The 24,920-nt window shown below is 37.9% G+C and overlaps 1 protein-coding gene across 1 annotated transcript in view; it reads left to right on the top strand.

Annotated features, from left to right (window-relative positions):
- Positions 1–23,816, top strand: part of ADGB (androglobin) — a 123,226-nt gene extending 99,410 nt beyond the window's left edge. The window contains exons 28-35 of the mRNA XM_075146211.1: positions 1,259–1,458; positions 2,657–2,768; positions 12,603–12,790; positions 14,494–14,649; positions 17,845–17,953; positions 20,009–20,111; positions 21,500–21,683; positions 23,347–23,816. Of these exons, the coding sequence (XP_075002312.1) occupies positions 1,259–1,458; positions 2,657–2,768; positions 12,603–12,790; positions 14,494–14,649; positions 17,845–17,953; positions 20,009–20,111; positions 21,500–21,683; positions 23,347–23,538 (1,244 nt within the window). The 3' untranslated portion in view covers positions 23,539–23,816. The remainder of the gene's footprint in view (positions 1–1,258; positions 1,459–2,656; positions 2,769–12,602; positions 12,791–14,493; positions 14,650–17,844; positions 17,954–20,008; positions 20,112–21,499; positions 21,684–23,346) is intronic.
- Positions 23,817–24,920: the final 1,104 nt, after the last annotated feature.

The raw sequence follows: 24,920 nt of genomic DNA, 5'->3' as shown, positions 1-24,920 counted from the left end.
AAGAAAGCATCTCTGCAAGGTCTTGTTTTCATTTCCTGACTTCTACTGGTTTGCTTAGGAAAAAGTAAGCCCTGCCTTATGCAGAGGAAAGATGCAATAGCAGTGTTTCGTGGCATTTAACTTCCATAAGACGTATTTCCTGGCTCCCTTTGAGTTTCTAGTGGCACCCTTAACCTTTTATTTGGCGTTTATACACTGACATACCACCTGTAAAATTTGCTGAATCTGGTCTAATAGTCCTGTCAACTCCTGTGAACTTCCCTGGATGTTTTGTCAACACACATGAAACTCGGTACATTTTTATTTTGAAGTGTTGCAATGATATAGTATCATTCTTTGCTTCTACAATATACCTTGGGAAGAGTAAAGCGTTCTGTTCTCAGTGAAGTGAAAAAGATACCTCTTTCCCAGTTGATGGTCCAGCTATTGTTAGTGTAACATAGGTGAAGCAGCTTACCCAGAGGTGTTATTTTTATTTTTGCCCTTATAAGATATTCCCTTTTAGAACTCTCTTTCCTGTCTCTGTAGACATTCAGGCAAGATAATATAATAGATATCAGTGGCATTAGAAATGAACAGAAGTTTAAGTTTTCTAGATTAATACTTCTGTTACAGCCCTTCTTTAGCACCTTCCTGGTTTCACAGTTTTTCCACATTAATTCCTTCCTTAGGAGGCAATGAAGTAACTTTATAAATGATAGACTGCAAATAGTTCTATAGCTCTTTTCAAGATTGGCTTTTTTTAAACTTTAGTCAGCTATGATCTTCGTGTCAGGTTGACATAAGAGACTTCTGTATGGGTAGGAGTTGCCAGAACTGTGGCCAGTGCACCTCTCCCCTCCTTCCACAGGTGCACACAATTTATTAAATTAGGTTAGCTACGCAGAGATCCCATCATACAGCGTACAAGGCTATTTGTATTACGTAATATATAGCATGGTGCTGTGGTGGTTAGTGCAGGAAAGAAGTGTGGGGTTTAAGGGGGGGAAGTTATAAACTTTATAAAGAGTAACGACAGTTATATATACGGTCTTTCAAATTTCTCATTATTTACTTTGAAGAGATTTGTGATTGCATGCAGAATGAAATCAGGATAGTATTTGGAATAAGCATAATTTTAATTGGATCCTTCTGAGCATGGGAAAATTGACTATGGTAATTCTTCTTTCTTACAATTTCTGGGGACATCTGTTTACCTCATACCAATAATTCATAGAATTTCTGGAAATTAACACTGACATTTTGTATCGTCTTGCAGCAAGCAAAACCCAGATTATTCAAAGTAGTACAAAGAAGGAATCAGAAACTGGAGGATCCAAAAAAAAAGGTCATATTTCATCTTCAAAGGACACCAAAACTTCTTTCAAGCCAGGACTTGTACGAGAAGGTCCACCTATATTAGAAGATGAATCTTTCCTCTTGGAAAACTTTCAAAATAATGATGAAAGTCCACAACGAGTAAGAGATTCCAAATCATTGGGATTTGGAAAAAAAAACAACAAACAAACAAACAATGAAAGAGTATTCATTCTTTTGGTACATGTGGAGATCTGATATCCTGAGGCGAGAACAAGGGATCCAAAATTAAGATTGTTGGTAGCTTCTGAATGAGGCTATGGAGAACGGATAATGTACATATATGAATAACCAAATAACAAGGGGTCATTTTTGTTTTAAAATCAAGGCAATATATTCAATCTTTAAATGTTCTTCATTTGCCAAATCCAATTCAAGTATAGCATAACTTTCAGCTAAGGGCCAAAAACTACCAGTAATGAAGTTAAACTTCTGATGCTTCCATGTGAGTTTTCTTTGAAATATGACGTAAGAGAAGGCCATCTTTAATAGTTTGAATAGAGAAACACTTATTGCCAGTCAGCTGAAAGCTTTAGTAACACACACACAATAACTGCTACCTGAGCCAAGTTTCTCAGAGAGGGATGTCAAAAATTTGGATTTTTCTTGATTTCAACTAGTATTATTTGCCTATCTTCTTAGAAAAATAATATTTATTTTCTAAAACAGTTCTTGTTTCTCTATCTCCAAGTGTTTCTCTACTGTGATTTTTCCTGATAATTGAGTTCAATTGTAACAAAATATTCCAAGAAAAAAAAAATTATTGAGAAATAAATGCCAGGGTTGTTCTCTTTGACTCAGAACTGGCTTTAGAACTTGGAAAACAATTTTTAAAAAGAATCATTTCCTGTTCAGTGTAGACAATCTTTAAAATAACCCATGGACCCTGTCACCTCTACCTCAAATTAAGACATTATTGAGTGCTAGTATTAGGGCTCAAAGCCCTGTAGTAGGTCTTAAAATCAAAGACAAAAGTCTTTGTTTTAGCACATGGCATACAAAGGAAAGTTACATGGAAATCTTAAAGGAAAGTAGCTTCTTACTATATAACCCAGTTTAGTTTCGCTTGATAAACACATGAGTAATTGTTTAATTTCACAGGAATTAAAATAAAATCTATGGAATTAACACTAATTTTGTAAGCTTCTTGTGAATACTGTAATGTGCAAGCTTGTAAATTAATTATGTGTTTTATTTGCTGAGCTCAATAGCTGGCAGTTTGCTAACCTACAGGACTTTTGAATGCTTACTATAATTGTTATGTCTTCAGCATGTTAACATACTGCATTTTCTTTCACAGCCTCACAAGTATATCATACAAGCAGTGGTGTTGTATAATAGTTGGCCACTTACTGAGAGTCAGTCTCTGTTTGTTCAGGAACTGAAAGAAATGGAGAAAAATGAAATCAAAGGTAGGTTGATCTAAGTATGTATTTAGTCAAATGCATCATGTTACTGATTTTATGATTTTAAAAAATATTATATTGCTACAAGCCAAGACCATATGACATTTTTTCTTTTATTCACTGCTTGAGTGAAATAATTAAGCAACAGAGCTCTTTGTTCTGTCGTTCACAGAAATGAAATTTGATTGCATGATTCTATACCTTCAGTTCACAAATTATAAAGAAATCAGAGAATACTCTGCAAAACTTACCTGAGCTTCTTAGGGCTCTGTCGCGGATTGAGTGAATGTTGTTGTACTAAGCCTAGTAATGCCTATTTTAAATTTAAATGATAAGGTGCGTTGTCTCACGTTGTGGTGATCCCAGAGGCAAACTACAAAAACACGTTGTACTAAGGTAAAATTGTACCAACAGTCTAATCTTTCAGTGGCACAAAGTTTCATATCCTTTGGTGTTCCATTTGGTGTGATATTGTACACAGCGATTTGAGATGCCTTCTCATAGATGGATCCATTGATCACCCGGCATCTTACCTTTATTTCCTGGCCTGTCACTCCCCGGAGTCAGGGGAGTTAGTCAAAACCCTTAGGATCCCTGCTCCATTCATTTTCTAAATATACTTCAGTTCCGTGCATTACTATGGTTAAGAGGGCCAAGTCTTTATTAGAATTTATTCCCAGTACCTATGGATGGTAAATTGACCATCACAGGCTGTCCTGGCTGTAATGTTGTCAGATATTCTCTTTTCCCAGTAGATGGAGTGTTAAGCTCAGTTTTTACAAAGAATGCTCAGCTTACAGGTCTTCCAGTAGGCCCGTATTGATTATTTAATTGATGGAGTTCTCGTGTCTCATTGAGCCTCGTGTGGTTTGAGATTCCTTTTCAATAAGCCATTAGCTCTTTCTACCATCCCATTTGATTGAGGGTAGTATGGGTGTGAAATAACCATTTAATTCCTTCTTGTTTTGCCCAGTCTTGCACTTCCTTACACAAGACGGGTGAGCCATTATCACTTTGGATAACATCAGGAGTAGGTAGATTTGAGAACCAAAACGATCCCCCTCGCACTGTATTTTGCCCATTGGCTTTCCAACACTTAGTCGCCATAAGCAAGCCGGAGACGACTTCCACTCGTGTGAGGATGTATCGATATCCCGCAGAGGATTTGAATGGCCCGATATAATCAATTTGCCATGTAGACTATGAAGTCTTCCCTTCATTGATAGGTAGAGGTGGTGCTTTAGCAGGATGATTTGCTTGTAATTTCAGTTTACACTGGGGACATTCTGTAAGAATAGTTTCACAATTTTTTCCGGTTTATGGGCCAGACCTTACTCTGTGCAGCAAAGTAAAGAGCTTCCTTACCTGTGTGACCTAGGTTTTGATGTAACCATTCTCCCAACCAATACCATTCAGGATTTAAGGTCATTTCTCTAATTTTACTTAACTCATCTACCTTTTGATTCCACTTCGTGGCTGGTTGATTATCTTTAGCATGAGCTTTTACCCATCCCATCTTGAAAGGTGTTTTCCTGGCTATGTCTAGTAATAATTGCCAATCTTTGTTTCTCCAAACTGGGGATGTATTTACTTCCCAATTCAAGGTTTCCCATTGACAGAGCCACTGTGTGACACCAGCCCACACAGCATAAGAGTCTACATATATGATTTTTGCTCCATTCTGTGCTGCCAAAACAACTGCTCTTATTTCTCTTACTTGTGCACTGCCTTCACCTTCTTCTATTACTTGTTTGCCACTGGTAATATTTAATGCAACGGCCTTTACTATTTATCCTTTTTGCTGAGGCATCCATACACCAAATGTTTTCTGTTGGTGTACCCTCTGTGAGGGGCGGTGCATTCAGAATTGGTGAAGGTTTAAAAGGTTGTTGTAATGCTAAAGGGTCTGTGTTTATGGACATCTGCAATTTGGAAACCTTAATGGGTCCTTCAGTTAATTGCATATTTTCTGCAACTCCTGTTAGGTAGGCATACCTTTTCTGATAGTTGGTTTTTGTGCAACTCCTTCTGGGGGAGCAGTCCCCTTCGGGATTGCTTCTAGTAAATTAAATGGTCCTCAGCTTTGCACAGGTTGTCCCTGATGTATTTTCTCAACTTGTTTAACTGCTCGGACTAAAGATAAAAGTCCCTTTTCCCATTCAGAGTATCGTTGTTCTGTTTCTTTAAATGCGGTTGAGCTAAACAATAAAGGTCTTTTTGGCCCATTGGGGCCAGTTTGGAACAGGTTACAGTAAGCAGCGTGTTTGGCGAAACCCCATTTGGCTGTAATAGGGTCACGGGGGTGTACTGGTCCCAATGACTAATATGTTTTTAATTCTTCAGTTAGAGTTTTGGCTGCTTCTTTATGTTCTAACTTCCACTCCCAGGGTTTGCCTTTCCGTAAGAGTGAGTATAATGGACAGGAAATGATAGAAAATCCAGGTACATGCTTCCTCCAATATCCTAAAGTTCCCATTAGTTGTTGTAACTCCTTCCTTGACTGGGGCATTTGCAGCTCTTCAATTTTTCTTAAGGTATCTGGAGGAATCTCTGTACTGCCTGCTATTCACCAAATACCTAAAAATTTTACTTCTTTACTTGGTCTCTAACATTTTTCCGGGTGGAATTTCAATTTCTGCTTTATTTAGTGCTTGCCATACTGCTGCTGCCGCTTCCCCCACCTTCTCAGGGGAAGTTCCTCCAATCAGAATATCATCTATATATTGGTACAGTTTCACATCTTGAGGGAGCGAGACCGTCTGTAAAAGTTCAGCAAGTGCGACATAAGCAATTGTTGGTGAATGTTTATACCCTGTGGGAGTCTGTTAAAGGTATATTGTATTCCCTCCCAAGTGAAAGCAAAATTCTCTTTATCCTTCTCCTTTAAGGGAACGATAAAGGACATATCTTTTACATCTACTGCCGCCATCCATGGGTGTGCAGCTGCTTGCAAAGTAGCTGTTAAATTTGCAATGTTTGGTACAGCAGCTGTTAGTGGGGCTGTATTAGCATTTAGGCACCGATAATCAATTGTTAAATGCCACCTCCTGTCTTGTTTCCAGTCTGGCCAGACAGGTGAGTTATATGGGAAGTGGGTTCTGGAGATAATTTGTCGTTTCTCCAAATCAGCTATGACTTCAGAAATTCCATTTCGTGCTGCAGCAGAAATCAGGTATTGCAGTACGTTAGTGATTTTTGACTCAGGGAGGGCACCCATTGTAGCCTCCCTATTTCTACCGGGGTTGGAACCAGTGTTTGAGCTGAAGGATCACACACTGCCATTCGGCAGGTGCCAAGTTCATCCGTTTAAAACATCAAAATCTAAAATATTTTCATGATGATCTTTAATTGCAAAGCAAGTAGTCGACATGTGCTTCTCACCCGGGAGTCATGAATTGACCTTGGCAGTTTGGCACAAAATACTTGCTCCATTTACACTAGTAATCTTAACTCTTTGCCATCCGGATCACACTCCCAGCTTCTCGGCATCTTGTTGTGTTAGTACTGAAATTTGTGCTCCCGTATCTATTAAAACCCACCAATTGTCCTTGAGGACCAACTGGAATAAAAATATACGGGCCGTCATCACTTATCCACTGATAAGCCTCCACTTTCCGGACGGGCAGACCCAACTTCCCTCCAGGCATTACTCGTTTTTTGACTTCATGTCCTGCAATTCCTCCCTAAGGGGGAGGAAGGGATTATCTCCCTTTCTGGGAACTGGCACCGGCAGAGTCGAAATACGCTCCCCCCCTTCACCGGTATCACGCTTCTGGAATGCTTCGACCAGACTCAAGATAATGCTAGTAGGCTGACCTTGCATCGCAGCTCTGGGAATGCCTAGGGCTAATGCTTTTGTCCATAACTCTGTTCTCCGTTCTCGAGATTCTGTTTGCAGGTTTTTAGATTTATTTCCCTTTGATTTAGTTTCTGTTCCCTGTTTTACAGGTCTCACCTTATGCTCTCCTCCCTGGGGCTTTAGGTGTTGTTTTTCAGCTGCTGCATCATCCCAGCCCATTTCAGGACTGTAGTTAACAATGCCGTGCATTAATTCTGCCCATTTAGGGAGTTGTTTAGGAGCAGGCTGTGTATTCAAGCCCGGAAGGGGACAGAGAAAGGGAACAGAAGCTTTTATTTTTTTTCCAGATTCTCTTAGCATTTCTTGTTAAGGGACAGAAAAAAAACCCAGCACATTAAAAGCAGTTACAATACTAGTCAGTATCCTAGAAACTAGATAAATGTCTCATATTTGCTTCTTCTTTTACCACTGGGGATGATACAGATCGATTTGGATCTTAATTATGTTAGAGGAAAATTTATCATGCTGGATCCAACAGCCTCAGAGAGGTGAGGCTGCTACCACTCCACATCCCCAGGTCCAACCATAGCGAGGCTGAAGATGTAGTCCCAGAAGGCACATGCACACAGAACACACATACACACTACATATATACATGTGATTTCACCCGCTTTTAGTTTGTTGCGTTCTTCACAAAATCATATTTTCTTCTTAGATGACTCCATTTTTTGTCCTTTTTTTACCTTTAATGATAGACTGCTTCTTACAGTAGACATCCTATTACATTGTCTTATCCTTCTGAATCGGCTACATAGTAACAGCTTGCACTTAACCCACCAGTCATGTTACTGGTGTGTATGCTTTCATACAGCTGTCACCATCGTCTCTAAAACTTCAGGTCAAAGGAGGTCACTTAATCTCTAAATTTCTTCTTTCTTAATCTAACTGTTTCTTCTAACAGTTCTCAGCTGTTATTACTGAAGCTTGTCTATGTCATGAGTATTCTCATGTTTAGTTCAAGGTAGCAGTATTCCAGTTCATAGCTTCCCTTCTCCATGTTAACTGATGCTTTGGCTCATTTGCAGTCAATCATACTCAAGCCACAGTCAGTGATAACGAGCACTTTTCTCTTAGGATTCTTTTTAAATGTTGTGATTTCTGTGTCCTCTCATAATTGCTGCCTTTCAAAGTAATCCAAATCCATTTCACATTAACTGGTGTTTCTCTTTATACACGGATACCAACAGATTGCCCAGGCCACCAACAGAGTTTAAAAACAACTTATATCATAAAGTTTAAACACCAACACTTACTGTATTTACTACTTAGCGTTTATTTTATGTACCCCTATTAACAGCAATATTTATCTGGAGTGCTTACTATAGGTGAGTATTTTGGAAAAAAAACATTTAATCTTTGAATCTTTTTCTGATTGTGAACTAGTCTTAAAGCAATTTGAAAACCGAGCTTTACCATTCATTTAAAGCTGCCAGCACCAGTTGTGAAACACACAATTCATATAATAGCAATGTTGGTGTGTAACCAAAAAGGCATCATCTCACCATGTGATTTTTAAGAAAGCTGCAGTAAGCCAGGTGGAAAATTCCTGCAACAAATTTTCACCATTTCAGGTATCACTTTTTCATGTAAGACAACAGTGCCATCTGGAGTTAGTTTTATATTAAAGCCAATTTATCATGGCAAAAGCATATTTCAGCTTTGTATTAGCATTTACTGAAGTCTTTTAAACTAGTCTCCCTTTAAATGAAGACCCATACTATTACACTATTGATATTCACTGATATTATAAACGTTTATTAAGAACATTTTTTAAGAAAGTAAGTTCACCGGCATATGGATGCTATGATAATTTTGTATTTTGTATTTGTTGATGTTTGTTATTCTTTTTTTTCTTCAAAATCTTAATAGTGCAGTTTGGCAGTACTTGTAAAAAGAACTGTGTTAGGAAAAATTATTTCATGACTAATATTTAGTCGTATTTATTATATATGAAATCTCATTAAATGTTTTATTAAAGAGCACATTGCACAAACAAAACATTAAAAAGGCATTAACCAGGAAAACCCAAGTACACAGAAATTAGAAAAGTGCCACATAGTTTATTATTTGTACAGTCTTCATTCTTTTCTCTCTTTTTTTTTTCTTTTTTTCCTTCCATTGGGAACTGTTACGGGGGCAAGACTTCAATGGAAAAATAATAAAAAAAAGTAAGGTCTGGGTCATAATTCTCATGTAAAAGGGGAAAAATTAGCAGGTAGTCTTGCAACTGCTAATACTATTTTAAGTTGCTTAACTGTGCGAACAAAATTATTTTAAGATTCGTTTTGTATATATGATTTTCAGCTATTGCCTTTTTGGGTTCTTTGGTTTTACTTTTCTTGTAGTAAGATCAGAAGTTTTATTGTGCAACTGTCACAACCCAGAGTTGAATCATCAGTGTGCACTGAATGCTGACTGCAGCTTTTATTTTATATATTGCCTTAAGTTAACTCAAGAGTATTAGCTGTTGATGAGAAAAGGCTGTCTATCCAACTGGGAGAGCAGGGGAAGTAGGCTACCCAACCCAGATAGTAGAGGTAGGTTTGAAAAGGCAGAAGAGGCAATATCCTTTGGAATATTCCTTTTTTTCTCCAGAGCTGGGAAAGTTTCTCCCACAAGTTTTCTCTTCTTGCAGGAGAACTTGCTGGCTCGTGCCAAGGGCAGGATTTCATGAGATGCTTAACAGGATGTTCAGTTCTCCCTCTCTTTATCTCTTTCCCACCTTGCCTGTCCATAGTGATTAATCATTTGCCTGGTGTTCAGTGAAAATAGGTCACTGAGGACGCATGATGGTTTAAAGACCTGTAGACCTCTAAACCACGCTCTAACCCCACCCTGCTACTGCAACCGTATCAGTGGTTTGCTTCTATCCTGGTGTATTTTTACTGCAACTTTAGTGTCTGGATGAGCCCAACTTTGGAAAGATTTTTGACGTTGCTATCTGTTGAGAATGCTTCTGAGGATCCAGTCAGAGACAGGAAAAGCAACATCTGAACTTCTCAGTCATTTCCTAACCGAATCTGAAAGTCTGTCATGGGGCAAGTGACAGTCATTTCTGCCAACTGCTGGGTAATTCCACTAAATGCTTAGAGCCTATTTCAGATAGTGGGAGCATGATGTCTTCTCAAAGAAAACATCAAAAGACTCTTCTGTATTTTACCTATGAATAAAATACATTCTCTGTAATTTGAATTTTGTAAATCAGGAGTAGCTGTCTATCTTGCCTAAAAAAAAGAATTGTTGTATCTCAATCTGAAGTTATGAGTTTGAGATAGAAATCATTTGGTGTATTTAGCTTGTCATAGCCAGGACATCAGACTGGATGATCACTATGGTCCCTTCTGGCATTAGGCTAAATGAATCTCTGAGTAAATCATAGAATCATAGAATCATTACGGTTGGAAAAGACCTCTAAGATCATCGAGTCCAACTGTCAACCCCACACCACCATGCCCACTAAACCATGTCCCTAAGCACCACATCTACACGTCTTTTAAACACTTCCAGGGATGGTGACTCAACCACTTCCCTGGGCAGCCTGTTCCAAGGCCTGACCACTCTTTCAGTAAAGAAATTTCTCCTAATGTCCAGTCTAAACCTCCCCTGGTGCAACTTGAGGCCATTTCCTCTTGTCCTATCGCCAATTACTTGGGAGAAGAGACCAACACCCACCTCGCTACAACCTCCTTTCAGGTATATTTGAAAGGTGGTAAAGAAGCTAATTTTAAGAGTTGCTATCAGTCATCACTGTCACTTGGTGTGATGGCCAAGCTTTTCTTGGTGCCATACATATACAACAACTGCCACTGAGAGTTTGTAATGATTGATGCATAAACTGTGAGCTGGAATGGCCTTTTACTTTCTGCATCATCTCTCTGCCTTTCTTCTTATCACATCCCATACAAAGCATTTTTCTGGCTTTGGCCTTGGAAGAGCCTCGAGGAACTACTCACATCTCCCTTAGAGTCAGAGTGGGCTGCATGCTATAATGCCAAACTGCAGCCAGTGCCCCCTCCAGGAATATCTGGAGGATGATCCCAAAACCAGGGAGACTGCCTGCTCTGCTGAGGGAGGGAGGAGGGCTGGGGGAACCTGGACAGTGCAGTGTATTGTTAGCTAAGAGAGCTCAACTGAATCCTGCCCTAAGCCTTCATATCTGGACTTAAAGCAGGATACCTCATTTTAGCCCTGTCATTTCCTATGCTTGTTTGCTATTTACTAACTTCTCAGTGTATACAATAAGTCCAGAGCATCAAAATCGTAAGATTCAAAGTTGTAAAATATTTATATAAGCCAGACAAAGCTTGTGGTATCCCATGACATAAAAAGTTTTTGTATGATATCATTTAGCTAATGACACTGAATGTCTCTTGAGTGTTTGTATAAACAATAAATAATTTATCTTTAAAAATTAATAATTCACTGAATAATGCATGTACACCAGCCTGATTTATGGTGCTAATATGTTATGATAATGTGAAATTAAATGGAAAGCCATTTATGTAACGATATTATAACTTCAAATAATGTCAACACTATTTATTTTATATGTGCATTTCCTCTGGAGTTGTTTTAGTATCTTCAATATTTGTGGAGACTGCTTTAATTTTTGCTTTCATTCTTTAATGTATGCTTTGGTAGCACTGAATCAATTTAAGCTTATCACTTCGGTGCCATTGTACATTAGTTAAGTAGCATGAGGAGATAAGAATAATACAATTTATACATAAACACATGTATAATGTATGATGTAATACACAGATATCTTATAATATATATTTGTATGTGTAGTTATATGTGTATTATAAATATGTTTCTATATATCTAATATTTACAATTTTATATATCCATATAACCTCCACCATGCAGGTCTGATCCAAAGCTCATTAAAGCCAGTAGAATATCTTCAGTGGACTTTGGATCAAATCATGCAGCACAGTGATTTGTCTTCAGTGGAAAGACATTAGAAAAGCATAGCATTAAGTGAAAGGTACCTTGTTATTATTGACAGATTGCAAAACAGTCACTCATTTCCTCTTTCTCTAAGAGAAATCACCTGTTTTATTGTATTGACTAAATCTAGGTTTTCAGCATTTGTTCTAATGTTTCAAGCAGTATGAAGGTGGAAGGAAATGGAGATTTCAGACTCAGATATTTAATCTTTCTCATAGTGTTGTGGGTCCCTTGTTTCAATTGACGTGTTCCTTATGCTATTAAAGCTATATGCTATTACAGGCTTTATTTATTTATTTATTTATTTATTTATTTATTTATTTATTTATTTATTTTAACAAGAATATGACATGCAAAAAGTCTTGTTAACAGCTCCCACCAGCTAAGACAGTGCAGAATAAGCGTTACAAGTGTCAATTCTCAGTATCTTTAATTCAAACGTATAGCATACATATAGCATACACATGTACTAATAAAATAATTAATCCAAAATGTTCTCAGATAGTTCTGAGAATGATAATTTTGAATTTCTTAAATATGAGACAAATCTCAAATATGTTTCTTTGCTTTAACTTCCTTGTATTTTTGGTGGGGCCTATCTTCCCTTCTGCTCTTCACACTTTCAGGCGTATAAGGATATGAGACAGTGAGAACACTGACTTTACCTACTTTGAGTTTCTCACCTGCCTGGTGCGTAACACTGACAGAGATTGTATGAGACTATATAACAGAAGTAAGAGTCAGACTGTGATTCTGTACATTGCAATCTTTGGACTGACCCATACACAAAGCAACAATGCAGTGACTGATGTGCAGGGTAAAGCCCTGGGTAAAGTGCTATTTAGGACAGATAAGGCTGTCACAATATGTCCACCTTGTAAGTCTGTTTTTAAAAGTCGTTTTGTCCCCAAATTCTTTCTTGGTCCAACAATAAATGTTAGTGTAGTACTTGAAAGTGTTAATTAATTAACTGACTTTTCTTTGTCTTTCTGTATGGCTGTTTTGTGCTGTTATTCCACCCTTGATAGTACATAGGGAAAAGCATGAGGAGCAGAGCTTTCCCCCAATGCTCAATTATTTTGAAGGACAAAAGTCTGCAAGTATTCCTAAACCAACCAGAAAATCAAAAGATAAAGCATCTGAGAAGACAGAAAAAGAAAAGTCCAATAAAGAAAGAGGATCACTTGTATCTCTGGCATCTCGACCTGAATCTCAGGTGAGAACAAAGCCAAAAACTGGATTTGTTGAATGTGCCATCATTGTACTGAGCGTAAAGATATTTTCAGGTCTGTGGATCAGTATTACTAACACTTCTAGTGTATTCCTTGCATTTCTCTATGCCCTGCTTTGCCACCTTTTTAGCTTTATGCCTGAGAGATTGAATTACACATGTAAAAGACATGCATCCTGCATTTAGAGATGTAATGTGCTCATTTCCTTGTTTATGTATAAAGCAACTACTGGTTGTTCCTCTTGTTGGTCTAGTTTCTGTCTCTGCTGAAGGTTTATTAAACTCCATGAATTCACCATATTCATGTCCCATTAGTCCCTCATTGCAGTGGTTTTCATGGGTTCCCAGGGAGATGAGGTAGGTCTTTCCCCTATAGTTAGTTCCTGTCTCATATATCACAATTGTCACTAGATTGCAGACATACAATGGCAGAAAAATTGGTACCTACTTGCCTACTTGCAATTCTTCTCATCCGTGGTGGGATACTCTGAGTGTTCTGTGGATGACCAAACAGCTACTGCCAGCCTGTATGCCTTAAAAGGAATAATTGACTTTATGGGTTGCAAACAGATTAATGGAAAGCAAAGAAGAAACTGACAGCTCCTCGTTTAATGGTATTGCTTTTGCTGAGAATTTTGCTGCCTCATGGCAGGTAATTCAAGGGGAGGGCACCTCCATAGAGTTTTTCATGAAGAAATCTCTACTGAATTGTTTTGTTGACTAAACCTGCTGCACAGCAAACTTCCTTATGATTCATATCCACACCTAATTATGCAGAGTTCCGGAATAATGCCTTAACCCTTCTTTCAGAGCAGTCTGAGCGGCTGCAGTTGAGATTGTTGGCCACAGAAATGCAATGCAGCTTCAGGCTGTGTTAGATTTCTGCCTTCAGGTCCAATGATGGGGTACACTAGGGGTGCTGGGATGATGGTTCTTGGCAGTTCTTCAGTCTAACACTAAAACTGATGCAAGTTTCGAGATGGGACTGCTTGCAGATAAAGAAGATGCCCACCTTTAGTCTCAAATAAAAGCTGAACTCCTATCTCTACTTCTAAATCTTGGGCTTAAAGTTTCTGCAGACGGTACGGTTTCCAGAAATATATGCAGCACAATATCTCATTCATCGGTCAGATAGCAGAATAGTCTCCTACATTTCAGCCACTACTTGTACCCTACGGTTCTGGAGAAGCCATGCGTTAAGGTGGTTTTGGGAAGTGATTGGAAGGAACCTGATGCCTCATAAGACAGAGCAAGATGTATTTCTATACAAAAAACCTAATTAAATGTGATAAGACTTCTAGTAAAAACGGTTGGGGAAGGAAGGAAATGAAAGGAGGGAAGGAAAGGAAAAAAGCTTGGCAGGGAGATAAGACAATTGCATGAAAAATCGCTACAAAATACTCTTGTTCAGACAGACTGTTCAGAAGAACTGGGAGTGTGGAGCATGCTGTATGGGAGTGGGGGGAAGCATGTAAACAAAATACCTCAAAGAGCTTCTAGACATTGCAAAGTAATTTTCCTTTCCTTTGGCAGCCACTGTTTGTGTAGTAATGCATGTCGAAGTCTATCAATGTATAATGTGTATCAGTCAGGAAAATCACCAGGATACAGAAACATAACTTCATCCTAAATAGTGGTAGTAGATGTATACCAATGAATACATTATGTTTATGATACTTCACTTTCAGCAAGCTGCTTCAAACAAACCATACTGGACTTTACGTCTAGTTAGTGAACAGAAAGAGGCAGACATTCTAGAGGTGAAGAAAGACACCCAGCGAGCAGACGAGATCAAAGCCATGAAACAAGCATGGGAGTCTGCAGAGCCAGGAAGAGCTATCAAGGTAGTATCAGACTGCAATCTTTGCAGTGATGTTTCTTCACAAGTTCCAGGAGCTGCTGTGATGGTAGAGCAGTTGTCACAACTGAGACCTGACTTCATATGGCTGTCCTCTTCACCACCCTGTGGAAGACAGGAAATTTTACACAGCTTAAAGAATCGAGTGATTATGTGCATGAATTCTGGGCAGGAATCCAGACCATCTACTTTAGACTTCTGTAGATCACTGAGACTTTAGATGCTACTTTACAAAACAGAGGAAAGTTTCTCCTTAGAAAGCCCACAACCTCTACACAATTGCAAAGCTGCTACTTGTGACAAGTTTAATGTTTAGCATGAACAGATTCTAGCGAGAAATACACTGTTATAAACATGCCAAAAAGATTTCTCTTGAAGAACTGGCACCTGGCCATATCATCACTCAAGTTGTCCCCTGTAGCCAGGATTCCCAAATTCATTCTGGGTTGCAGGTTACCCACGAGCCTGTACATGCTGCTCTGTAGGAATTCACTGTTTTGGAGAAGCAATACTAATTCAGATGTCGGCTGCAGCTGGGCTGTTTTGACATGATGTGTGCTTAAGATGGAAAAATAATACAAGTTCTTTCTAGCAAAGCAAAAAGTTACACCGCTGATCCAGAATTGGAAGCATCATTACCAAAAAAAAGAAAAATAAAAGAACAAAATGCAGTCTTTAAACTTACCTGACAGTGATCCCCTATCACCACCACCATTGACCATTGAGGGATACTTGGCCAGAAACCCCAGCTCAGAAGCATTTTGCCTTTTTTATATTACTTCTTAGAAATGAATCTCAGACATGGGTCTTCCCAGTTACACTGTCAGGTTTTCTCAGTTCTCTTCAGTGTATCCAAAGCTCAAAATTTTTCCTGACACTACTTTATTAAATTCTGATCTAAGGAGAGATGCATTAGTCTGCAGCTTTGATTGGCTGTGCTGAGACTGAAAATGCAAGTACGGCCTCCTAAAGATCAGCTGGAAATGAATCCCCTTTGATGTGTAAAGAGTCTCTTCAGGATGCTGGTTCTATCACCATTGCCTTTTTTGATCAGAAAATCAACTGAATTACAGATAAAGGGTTCCATTTTAAAAGCCCCTTAGGTCTGTGACATTTTTCTAAAACAGCTGTCGTTAAGAAAATTGCAGCAACTGCATGTAATACGCTAAAAAAAGGTCTAAATTGGGGGCCTGCTTTCCAGACTAAGTAGCTTCCCTTCTCCTTTCTTCCTGATCACCCTGCCCCAACTCCCTCTGACCCTGGGAGTTAGGTGCCTGACTTTAGGCTGACTTTTGGCTTCTTTGTCCATTCTGGCAATCTGAGCCCTTAAGAGAAAGCCCAGTGAGCCAAAGTCACCTTCTGAAAAGACAGGCAGAAGTGGTGATGCCTGTTTTTGGCATCAAAGGTAACTGCATCTGAAAGGGTTTGCACCCATGGCTCCCATTTCTCAGGAGAAAGTCTAAATCACCAGGCTATAAGGAGCTCCTAGGAGGAAGTGATATTTCCCTAAGGAGGTGCAGTAGCTGAATGTATTCTGACCATACATTCAGCTATGAGGGAACCTTGCTTTTCAGAGTTGTTTTTGTTTGGTTGGTTTTTTTTAAATCCAAAGATCCACCCCTTATTCTATACTATTTACGTCATGCCTAAGTCTCACATTTTTTCCAGTACATTCCAATTAATCACCACCACCTTTCTTGTCTTTATATATATATACACACACAGAGATATCATTCCCTTAGTCTATGGGCATCCCTCTAAAATGTCCATTGAGTTCATTTAGTCCACGACTTTGGGCACCATCTGTCATAATAGTCTTTCAGGGCAGGAGAGATGGTGTGTGGTGTTGGACTGTATCCTGGTTTCAGCTGGGATAGAGTTAAATTTCTTCCTGGTGCTGTGTTTTGGATTTAGCATGAGAAGAATGTTGATAACACACTGATGTTTTCAGTTGTTGCTAAGTACCCTGTCAAGGACAGCTCCCATGTTACCAAGCAGAGGCTGGGAGGGAGCACAGCCAGGACAGATGGTCCAGCTGGCCAACGGGGTATTCCATACCATGTGACGTCATGCTCAGTATATGAATGATAGGCGTGATCCAGGACGTAGCGATCGCTACTTGGTTATCGGTCAGCGCGGGTGGTGAGCAATTGCATTGTGCATCACTCATTTTGTATATTCTATCATTATTTTTTCCCTTTTCGTTGTATTAAACTGTCTTTATTTCAACCCATGAGTTTTTCTCACTCTTACCCTCCCGATTCTCTCCCCGTCCCACTGCAGGGCGGGGGGAGTGAGCGCGCAGCTGCGTGGTATTTGGCAGCCTGCCAGGTTAAACCACAACAGACCATACATTCAGCTATGAGGGAACCTTGCTTTTCAGAGTTGTTGTTTTTTAAAATCCAAAGACTATTAGACTGCCCAGAGATCAGTGATTTTCCAGTATTTCATTGCATGATGATCTTTAGTGTAAGTATTCAAAGTCTCAGGACTGATTCAATGGGAACCCTAGCATCTTTTTTGGTTCCAGCCCCAGGCAGAGTTGCATACTGCACTCTGGTGTTAGGTTTGTTATTGACAGCATTGTTTTCTCATTTGGGATATGTACTAAATATAGCCAGTATGCATTGAGTGGAGTGAAACCATTCAAAGTGTACTGCCTACTTTTCATTTTACTGAACTACCATCTCACAAAGGTTTACTTAGGGATTCTTATTTGTATACTCAAGACACACTTGATAGAAATTAAAGATGAATTTTAAGTACTAATGCTAATTTATTTCTCCTCTACACAACACATTAAAACTAAATAAATAAAGGTTCCAAAATATTACTAGAAAAATTGGATGTTTAATGTTGACAGGTTATTATTAAAAAAAAAAATCTATTGGAAAGATGGCTTGAATATGACTCTGACATGAAATGTAGTCCTCTTATGTTTATCTTTTTTTCTCCCCAGTGACTCACTAATGGTATTCCTGTTGTAGAGGTGATGTTTTCATAGATCAAACAAGTGAAATATACTCACCAGTAATACGAAGTAGCAGCATATCTCACATGCACTGGATTTGAAGACTTCCTGTCTTATTGACCACTTATAGTTTCCTACTTTTGAAAATTCTTTGGGATTTGAAGTACGCAGTAGAAGTTTTCTTATCTGGATTAAAACTTTGATCTCTAGGCTTTTCAGGAGCGCATGCGGTTTATTAATAAGTATGCTGTGAGAGATTCAGAGGAGCCCATAGCTGGGACTGAGACTGCTAGTTTAACACCTAGTTCAGGAGAAAGAGGTAAGGGTATAACTTTCTGTCAAGCATGTCTTTGGTTCATCATATTCATCATTCATCATGTTCAGCTCCTTAGAAAAGACTTCTGCATTAAATACTGGTAGTAAATGGATAGAACAGCCCCGATAAAGGTGTCCAAATGCACAATGGCATGCTTAGTCTCTATCTTCTCTATCCCCTCTTTGTTTTAATTGTTGCATTGCTCTATTTTCAGACACAGATACAGCTTCATGGCTCTTGGAGGCTGCCAAATTACCCTTAAGCAAACTTCAGGCAGTCCTTCTGTACTAGAATTCTAACCCTAAATTAACCTGAAATTTTTGGAAGTTCAGTGGAAAATACCTACTCCCTCAATTCCAAGTTGGGTACCAGAGGTCATTAGTGTAGAAATATTAAAAAATTGTTTAGCAGCTGAAATAGAATGTCAATAAGACACTAATACTTCTAATGTGCATTTTCTTTATGTTAATGCTCGTGGAAACTGTTCATGGACAGTGCTCTGGAAGTGAGGTGTCAAAAAGTGCATACTGAGTAACATCAGCTTCCTGGCAGCTTCCATAAGTGTTGTCTAATTTTATTCAGTGGTTACAACTTCTATGGATTCTTCGTTTGTGTTCCCTGGCAATTACTGGACTCTGATGAAAATGTGAACTGGGTGCAAGGCTGCAAGGCTGTTTGTTGTTTCTTTTCTTCTGAGAATAATGCTAAGATCAGGCCATCACAAAAAGGAAGGCATAATACCCAGTCTGATTGTGACAATATCTGGTCATGGCTCATGTGCATGGAACTAGAACCTGTGACCAGTACATAGCTTGGTAAGATTAGTATTTTGCCAGTCAGGTAAGTAATCCTCCCAGGAATGTTTCAGAACTTAAAGCAGAAGTAGTCCTCACCTTATGCCTTAGACAAACACATCATTAGTTACTTCTTGCATTCCAAAGGAACTTGAAAAAATGTTATTTCCTCTAAGTTATTGGATAAGAACTTCAAAAGTAATGGTTGTCTACCAAAAAGAGCTTTGTTCTAAACTAAGCATTTGGAGTCTAATACAAAGTCTCATGAAGCAAAGAGGTGACACCTCAATGACTTTAAGTTGTTATGGTTCGGTTCCATAGAGTGCAGCAATAGGCAATAGTGTGCTTGAACATTTCTGTAATGTTCAGTATCTTAATGAGAATTTTTATGTTCTGGAGAATACTTTTCTGATGGGCAGTGTCTAAGGCATTTCTGAAGTCCATGTCACCCTTCTAGACCAACAGAGAAGGCTGGTATATTTGTCTATAGACAGTAAATATTTTTAATGCTCAGAAACCTCTTCCCTATTTTTGGTGAGAAAATTCCAGTAATATTTTTTAAATGTTTCAATTGATTACTACTATAACTAGGGTAATAAGAGAAAGTTTGTTTTTTATGGAAAACAAACTACTGCAGTCATCGTTAAATCTCACCAAATTTCACAGGCATTTTCAGCACATCCAGATGAACTGAAAGAAGGAACCGTTGGAATAATCACACGCAGCTCAGCACAGTGGCATGCTTAATACCACATGTGTTATTGTATTGTGAGAATGCCTATCTATCCATGTGGTTCAAAAAATTCTAAGACTTCAGAATGACAATTTTAAGTTGTCATGGGACGTTTTTTCTTTAGACTGGTATTTCCCAAACTAAATCTCTGCCCAAAAGGGAATATAATTTTTTTAAACTACAGCCAGGACTGAACAATCAGATTTTTTGGGGGTTTTGTTTTGTTTGTTTTTTTAAATAAAATTAGAAGTCATTGTTATATTCTTTCGCCACTTTAAATTGAATTTTCTTGCTTAGATTTACAAACCTTGAGTACTGTGGATTTAGCTAAAATACATATATTAACTTCACTCTAGCATATGTGGGTTTTTTGCAGCATCTTTGATTCTATCATGGGTGTTGGAAATAAAAAAACCCATATTCTCATTTAAAAATGTGTTTTGCTGAGCCAAAAGAAGAAAAAACTATATAAGAATTTAGGTGGAGTCTCCTAGCATAACTGAATAACCAGTTTAATCTGTTCTCTTGTAGATTCTCTTACTACAGGAGAGAAAGCATCACAAGCCACTATTGATTCAAGCTTACAAACGCAGCAAAAAAAATGGGAGCCTATAGACCTTAGTCCTTACATGAGGTAAACTGCAGCAAGAACAATTATGTCCCAGTGAAACACCAAAATGAAAGACTGGCTAAGGATTTTCGTATATAGAAATTAGTAAAAGCAATGTGTTTTTATGCACTTGTATCCTATCTGTAATTGGATGCAGTATAATAGATGTGAATTTAGACTTTATCCTTCACATGTCATTGAAGTAAGCTACAATTCTGTCACACACTTGTTAAAGTTGCTGTGAAAATCCTGGCCCATGTTTTATCTGTCCTTTATGTTGTGTACAGAAAATCACTCAGTAGTGAACGCAGAAGTATAGATGGCATCAAGATACAGTTTTCAGCTTTGATTTTCCTGATGTGGATGTGTTTTAAAATCTGTGCTTTCCTACATCCATTTATAATTTATGTCCTTTCCTTAATATAATACATGTCAAAGGAGCTGAATCACTGCACTGTGTGTAAGGAGAATGTGACATAAAAATTTGAAGAAAATGCATGTGCAGGCAAATATGTTTATTTCAGTGGTCATCCTGAAAGAAGCGCATATTAAGTTTGTCAGGATGTGATGCAAGATTCAAATAATATATTTAACAAATGCAGTTCAGTAAATAATGATAGTTAATAGCTGAAATAATTATATTAACTATATTCTTTATTCAAAAGAACTATATTCTTTATTACATGTGTTGATAGGAACCTATCTAGCTAATATACATGCACCTGCATGTGTGCTGTGCTGCAGCTAGAACCCAGTTCATGCTTAAGTCCATTTGTATTCAATGTGGCATTTATGCAGCTCATTGATTTTCAAAAGACCTTAGAACATGCTGAAAAAATCCCCAAATTTAATTTTAAATTGAAAGGGAAACTGGTATTATATTGAAGTGAATAATATTAAAACAGTAGAAGATATGGCAAAATATCTTTCACAGGCTTGAGTCTTGTAAGCATTTCATTTGTCTTCAACTCCTTGACTTTTACACTAGTCATTTAAGTCAAATTATAAAAATACATTATCCACTTAGCTGCCATTATGCCAACGGCAAAAAAAAAAAAATTACATTTGTCTCAATGCTGAATTATAATATCAAAAACTTAGGAAACATGATATTTCTTGCAAATTAAAAATAAATGTCACATGTAGGGGTTTTTCATATGCTCAAAGATGAGCATGATTTTACAAATATTTTTAAAATAGACACTCAAGTATAAGAAGACCCGGCCTCAGGAATGTACTTTCTCATCAGTGTTATATATAAGCAGAGGAAAAGGGCCTCCTTAACCATATCTAACCATACAATGGTGACATTGTAGTATATAAGCCAAATATATGCATATAGGTGTTAAGCAAAATATACACCACCCAAAACTGTATTTGAAATGAGAGAAATATCTTTGTATTTCCTTCAGAAAAACAATGTCTGAGTCTGCGCTAAGCAATGAGTCTATCATTCAACAGCAAGACATAAGTAAAATGGAAAAAATCAACCATTTTCGGGAACTTCGAGAGCTGGCTTTGGAACAAAGAGAAAAAGAACAAAATGCCAGAGCTTTATTGAAGCAAAATATACTTGAAATGTACGAGAATCTGCAGGTAGGTTTTCAAGATTACTTTCCAGTAACTATTACTGTGATATCCACCGCTAGTATGAATATCTTGATCAACCATTCTCAAAACTTTTGTATTCAGTACCAATAATTAGAAACAGTGAACAAGCTTGAGATTTCGCTTGGGCAAAGGTTAAAAGCAAAAGTTCTATGGAAAAAAAAATACTACACAACAGCCTTAATATGATATTCTTAGTACTTTCTTGATACAGCTCTTTGCAAAAACACTATTTTAAGAATATCACCATAAAAGGATAGTTATAAGTGAGAATAAATTGAGCATTTGACATACATGACCAGATGCATATTGGATAAAGCATGTCTGGTTTGGCTATTTTTTTTGGTTATAGAATTTTATAGGGCTTTTTGGAAAGTAATAAAGAACAAGATAATTTACATAGGAGGGCGAGTAATGTGTCTTACAGCAAAGTTAGAGAACACAGTTTTCCTGGAATATGCATGATGCCAGCAAACAAAAAAATGGAATTATTAATCCTTAAAAAACCATGTCTACAAATAATAAATTCGGTAGCTTTAGCATAGGATCCATTGTTAGGATTAACTCAGCCAATGCATTGCACATGAAATTCGTACAAATATCTTAACAAAATTGGCTTAATCCTTGAGTGTCAACAGGAACAAAATGTTTTGTTACACAGTGGTGATACAACAACCACTAGCAATCAGCTGGTGACTGCTCAGTGCTCTTAAAACTGGGTAAGAGACAGTAAAAATAATTTTACATCAAACCAACCTATTTAGAGAAATCACTTGAAAACATCTCCTTAACAAGTTCCCAGACAGCCTGATTTATATTACTTAACTACAAGTCTGCAAGGAGCCATAGTTCTCTACCAGTGACTGATTGATCCTAATAAGAATGCATGTCCAGCTTTTCAGATGTTGCTATGATTTTGGATCATATATCATATATAAATATATATAATATATCATATATTAGAAGGGCAAATTTTTATTAAGAGTAGTTTCTCGGCTCTTTCTAGAAAGTATGTCCATTAAAGATGTTTCACAGTACAAATTTAAAATGAGAGTTACTTGTGAATATGCATACTGTGCGGATTAGCACTTTTACAGTTTTTTCATCTGTAGAGCACAGAGACCTATATAAAGGTATCCAGGTATCCCCATTTTCCAGGATGGAAACGTAAAGGAAAAAGATTTCAGAAGTGTCCAAGTCCCACTTGCCCTAAGTCTCGTTGAAGGTCAATGTGATTTAGGCTCCTTTAGTCTCTTAAAAGACTAGAGCTTCTAAGCCATTTCAGCATTTCTGAAAACTAGGTTTTAAGGGACTTGTTTAAGACACCAAAGCAAGCCAGTAACTGAGGAGGGACTAGACCCAGATGGGTAACTAGTCTGTTGCCCTATCCTCCTTTCACACAATTAGCTTATTATGCCAGCAATTTAAAAAGGATTTTCATGAACTTTCTCTTCTTCTTCATGGTGAAAAGATTGACATATAGCTGTGTCACTGTGACAAATCAATAAAAATACACGTAAAAAGAAAAGGAGAGATGCTCTCCCTGTACTTATAGAGTCACAAAGTTAAACATAACAGGAAGGATGCAGTTGCTTGAGATGAAATCAAGATTCATGTGTTGGGGGGGGTATTGCTATTTGTTTTTGGCTAGGCATCCTTAGATGAAACACGAGGCAGAGTTCACAGCATTCGGGAAGCATACAGAAGTAAGCTGCTAGAGGCTGAGTGCAGAAAACAAGAAGAGCTGGCAGCTCGTGAAGCAGTCCTGCAAGCAGAACAAGAGAGGAAAAGCCCAAATGCACATAAAAAAAAGCACAGAAAAGGTTTAGGGAAAAAAAAGTAATTGCTAGCACTACTGAATTGTATTTAGCAGTTTGGGAAAGAAAGTTTACATGCAAAGGTGAGAAAGAATGTTTGTTATTTTCCAGTATTTTTGTCAACTATATCACATTTTATCTATTTGCCTGATGCTAGTGAAAAAATTGATCTAGTATTTTTCTTTTTAACAAAGTGTTTGGTATTTTACTTCTCATGAAGGTACTCACTACTATTAAAGTTTGTATGTTTTACTGGAATAAAATTTTGCAACAAAAATTCATATTCCATTCAGATTCTTCTCCCAAAATCACGGTGTCTTTTGTCCTTTTTCCAATCAAAACAGAACCAGACAAGAATGAACCAGAGTTGAAACAGTGAATGTAACCTATCAGTTTTGAAGTCACTTAACTTGGCAGAAACATGAGCTCCTTAAGTGGATGACAGTTTGTGGAGTTTATAATAATTAAATAGTGGCATACCACACATTTCATATGCAGGCATTGGAAGGCTTCCCAAAGCCTGGTTCACTAGGCACTCACAAGCTTTCTGTGTACTGTAGTATTTTTCCCTTTCACCATTCTCTTACATGTTTTTGAATCTCACAGTAACTCTCTGTAGTAGCAAACTCATGGACCAGTCGTCCAAGGCTTGTTGAATACTCCTTAAAATCCTATTACTCTCTTTGTTTATCTTTCCTAAGATATGTTTTGGCCACAGTGGCTTTGCTCGAAGTGATTACAATAGACCCTCGGTTCCTAGACCTTTGGCTGGAATTTAAAAATGTAGAACTAGTATGTGAATGAAGTGGCAATCACAGGGTAAAATATTTCCTCTAAGCTCTTGCTTCCATTAGCATAGAATTCCTGGTTTTTCTGGTATTGTCATCAAACACAAAAAAATATGTGCATTCATACTCACTAGCTAGCACCCTGTAGTCAGAGACAACGGTCAAAACTCTTACAACGGTGAAAACTCTCTCTAGACCAAACAGAGCTGGTTTAAATGGCTTAAAGAACTTTCTGTGTATGTAGTCACAAGCAGAAGCTCGGGAAGTTAGACAGCCTACACAGTGTATACACACAATATGTCCAGGATGTCCAAAAGCATTTCATTATCTAGGCAACATGAGAAACCATGAGACTCACCTATTTAATGCAAATCACAAGAAATTTTATCCTTTGCATTCTGGCCACTGGTACTGGCTAGCCATTGCAGTTGAAACTAGCCCTTCTTCTGCATCTTAATGATATACCAGATGTTTGGCTTCTGCTGGTTTTGCTCACGTCTGTTTTATCAGTACCTTGCTGCCTGGCTTGAACTTGACTCACTCCTTTATCAGTTCTGTGGTGTCTGTTCTTTGTGCATCATCACACCTACACACCTGCCGTGATGCCTCTGCCTCCATTA

Source organism: Calonectris borealis, chromosome 3 (genome assembly GCF_964195595.1).
Source record: "Calonectris borealis chromosome 3, bCalBor7.hap1.2, whole genome shotgun sequence".
NCBI classification, from domain to species: Eukaryota; Metazoa; Chordata; class Aves; order Procellariiformes; family Procellariidae; genus Calonectris; species Calonectris borealis.
This window is presented reverse-complemented; position numbering and strand designations above follow the sequence as displayed.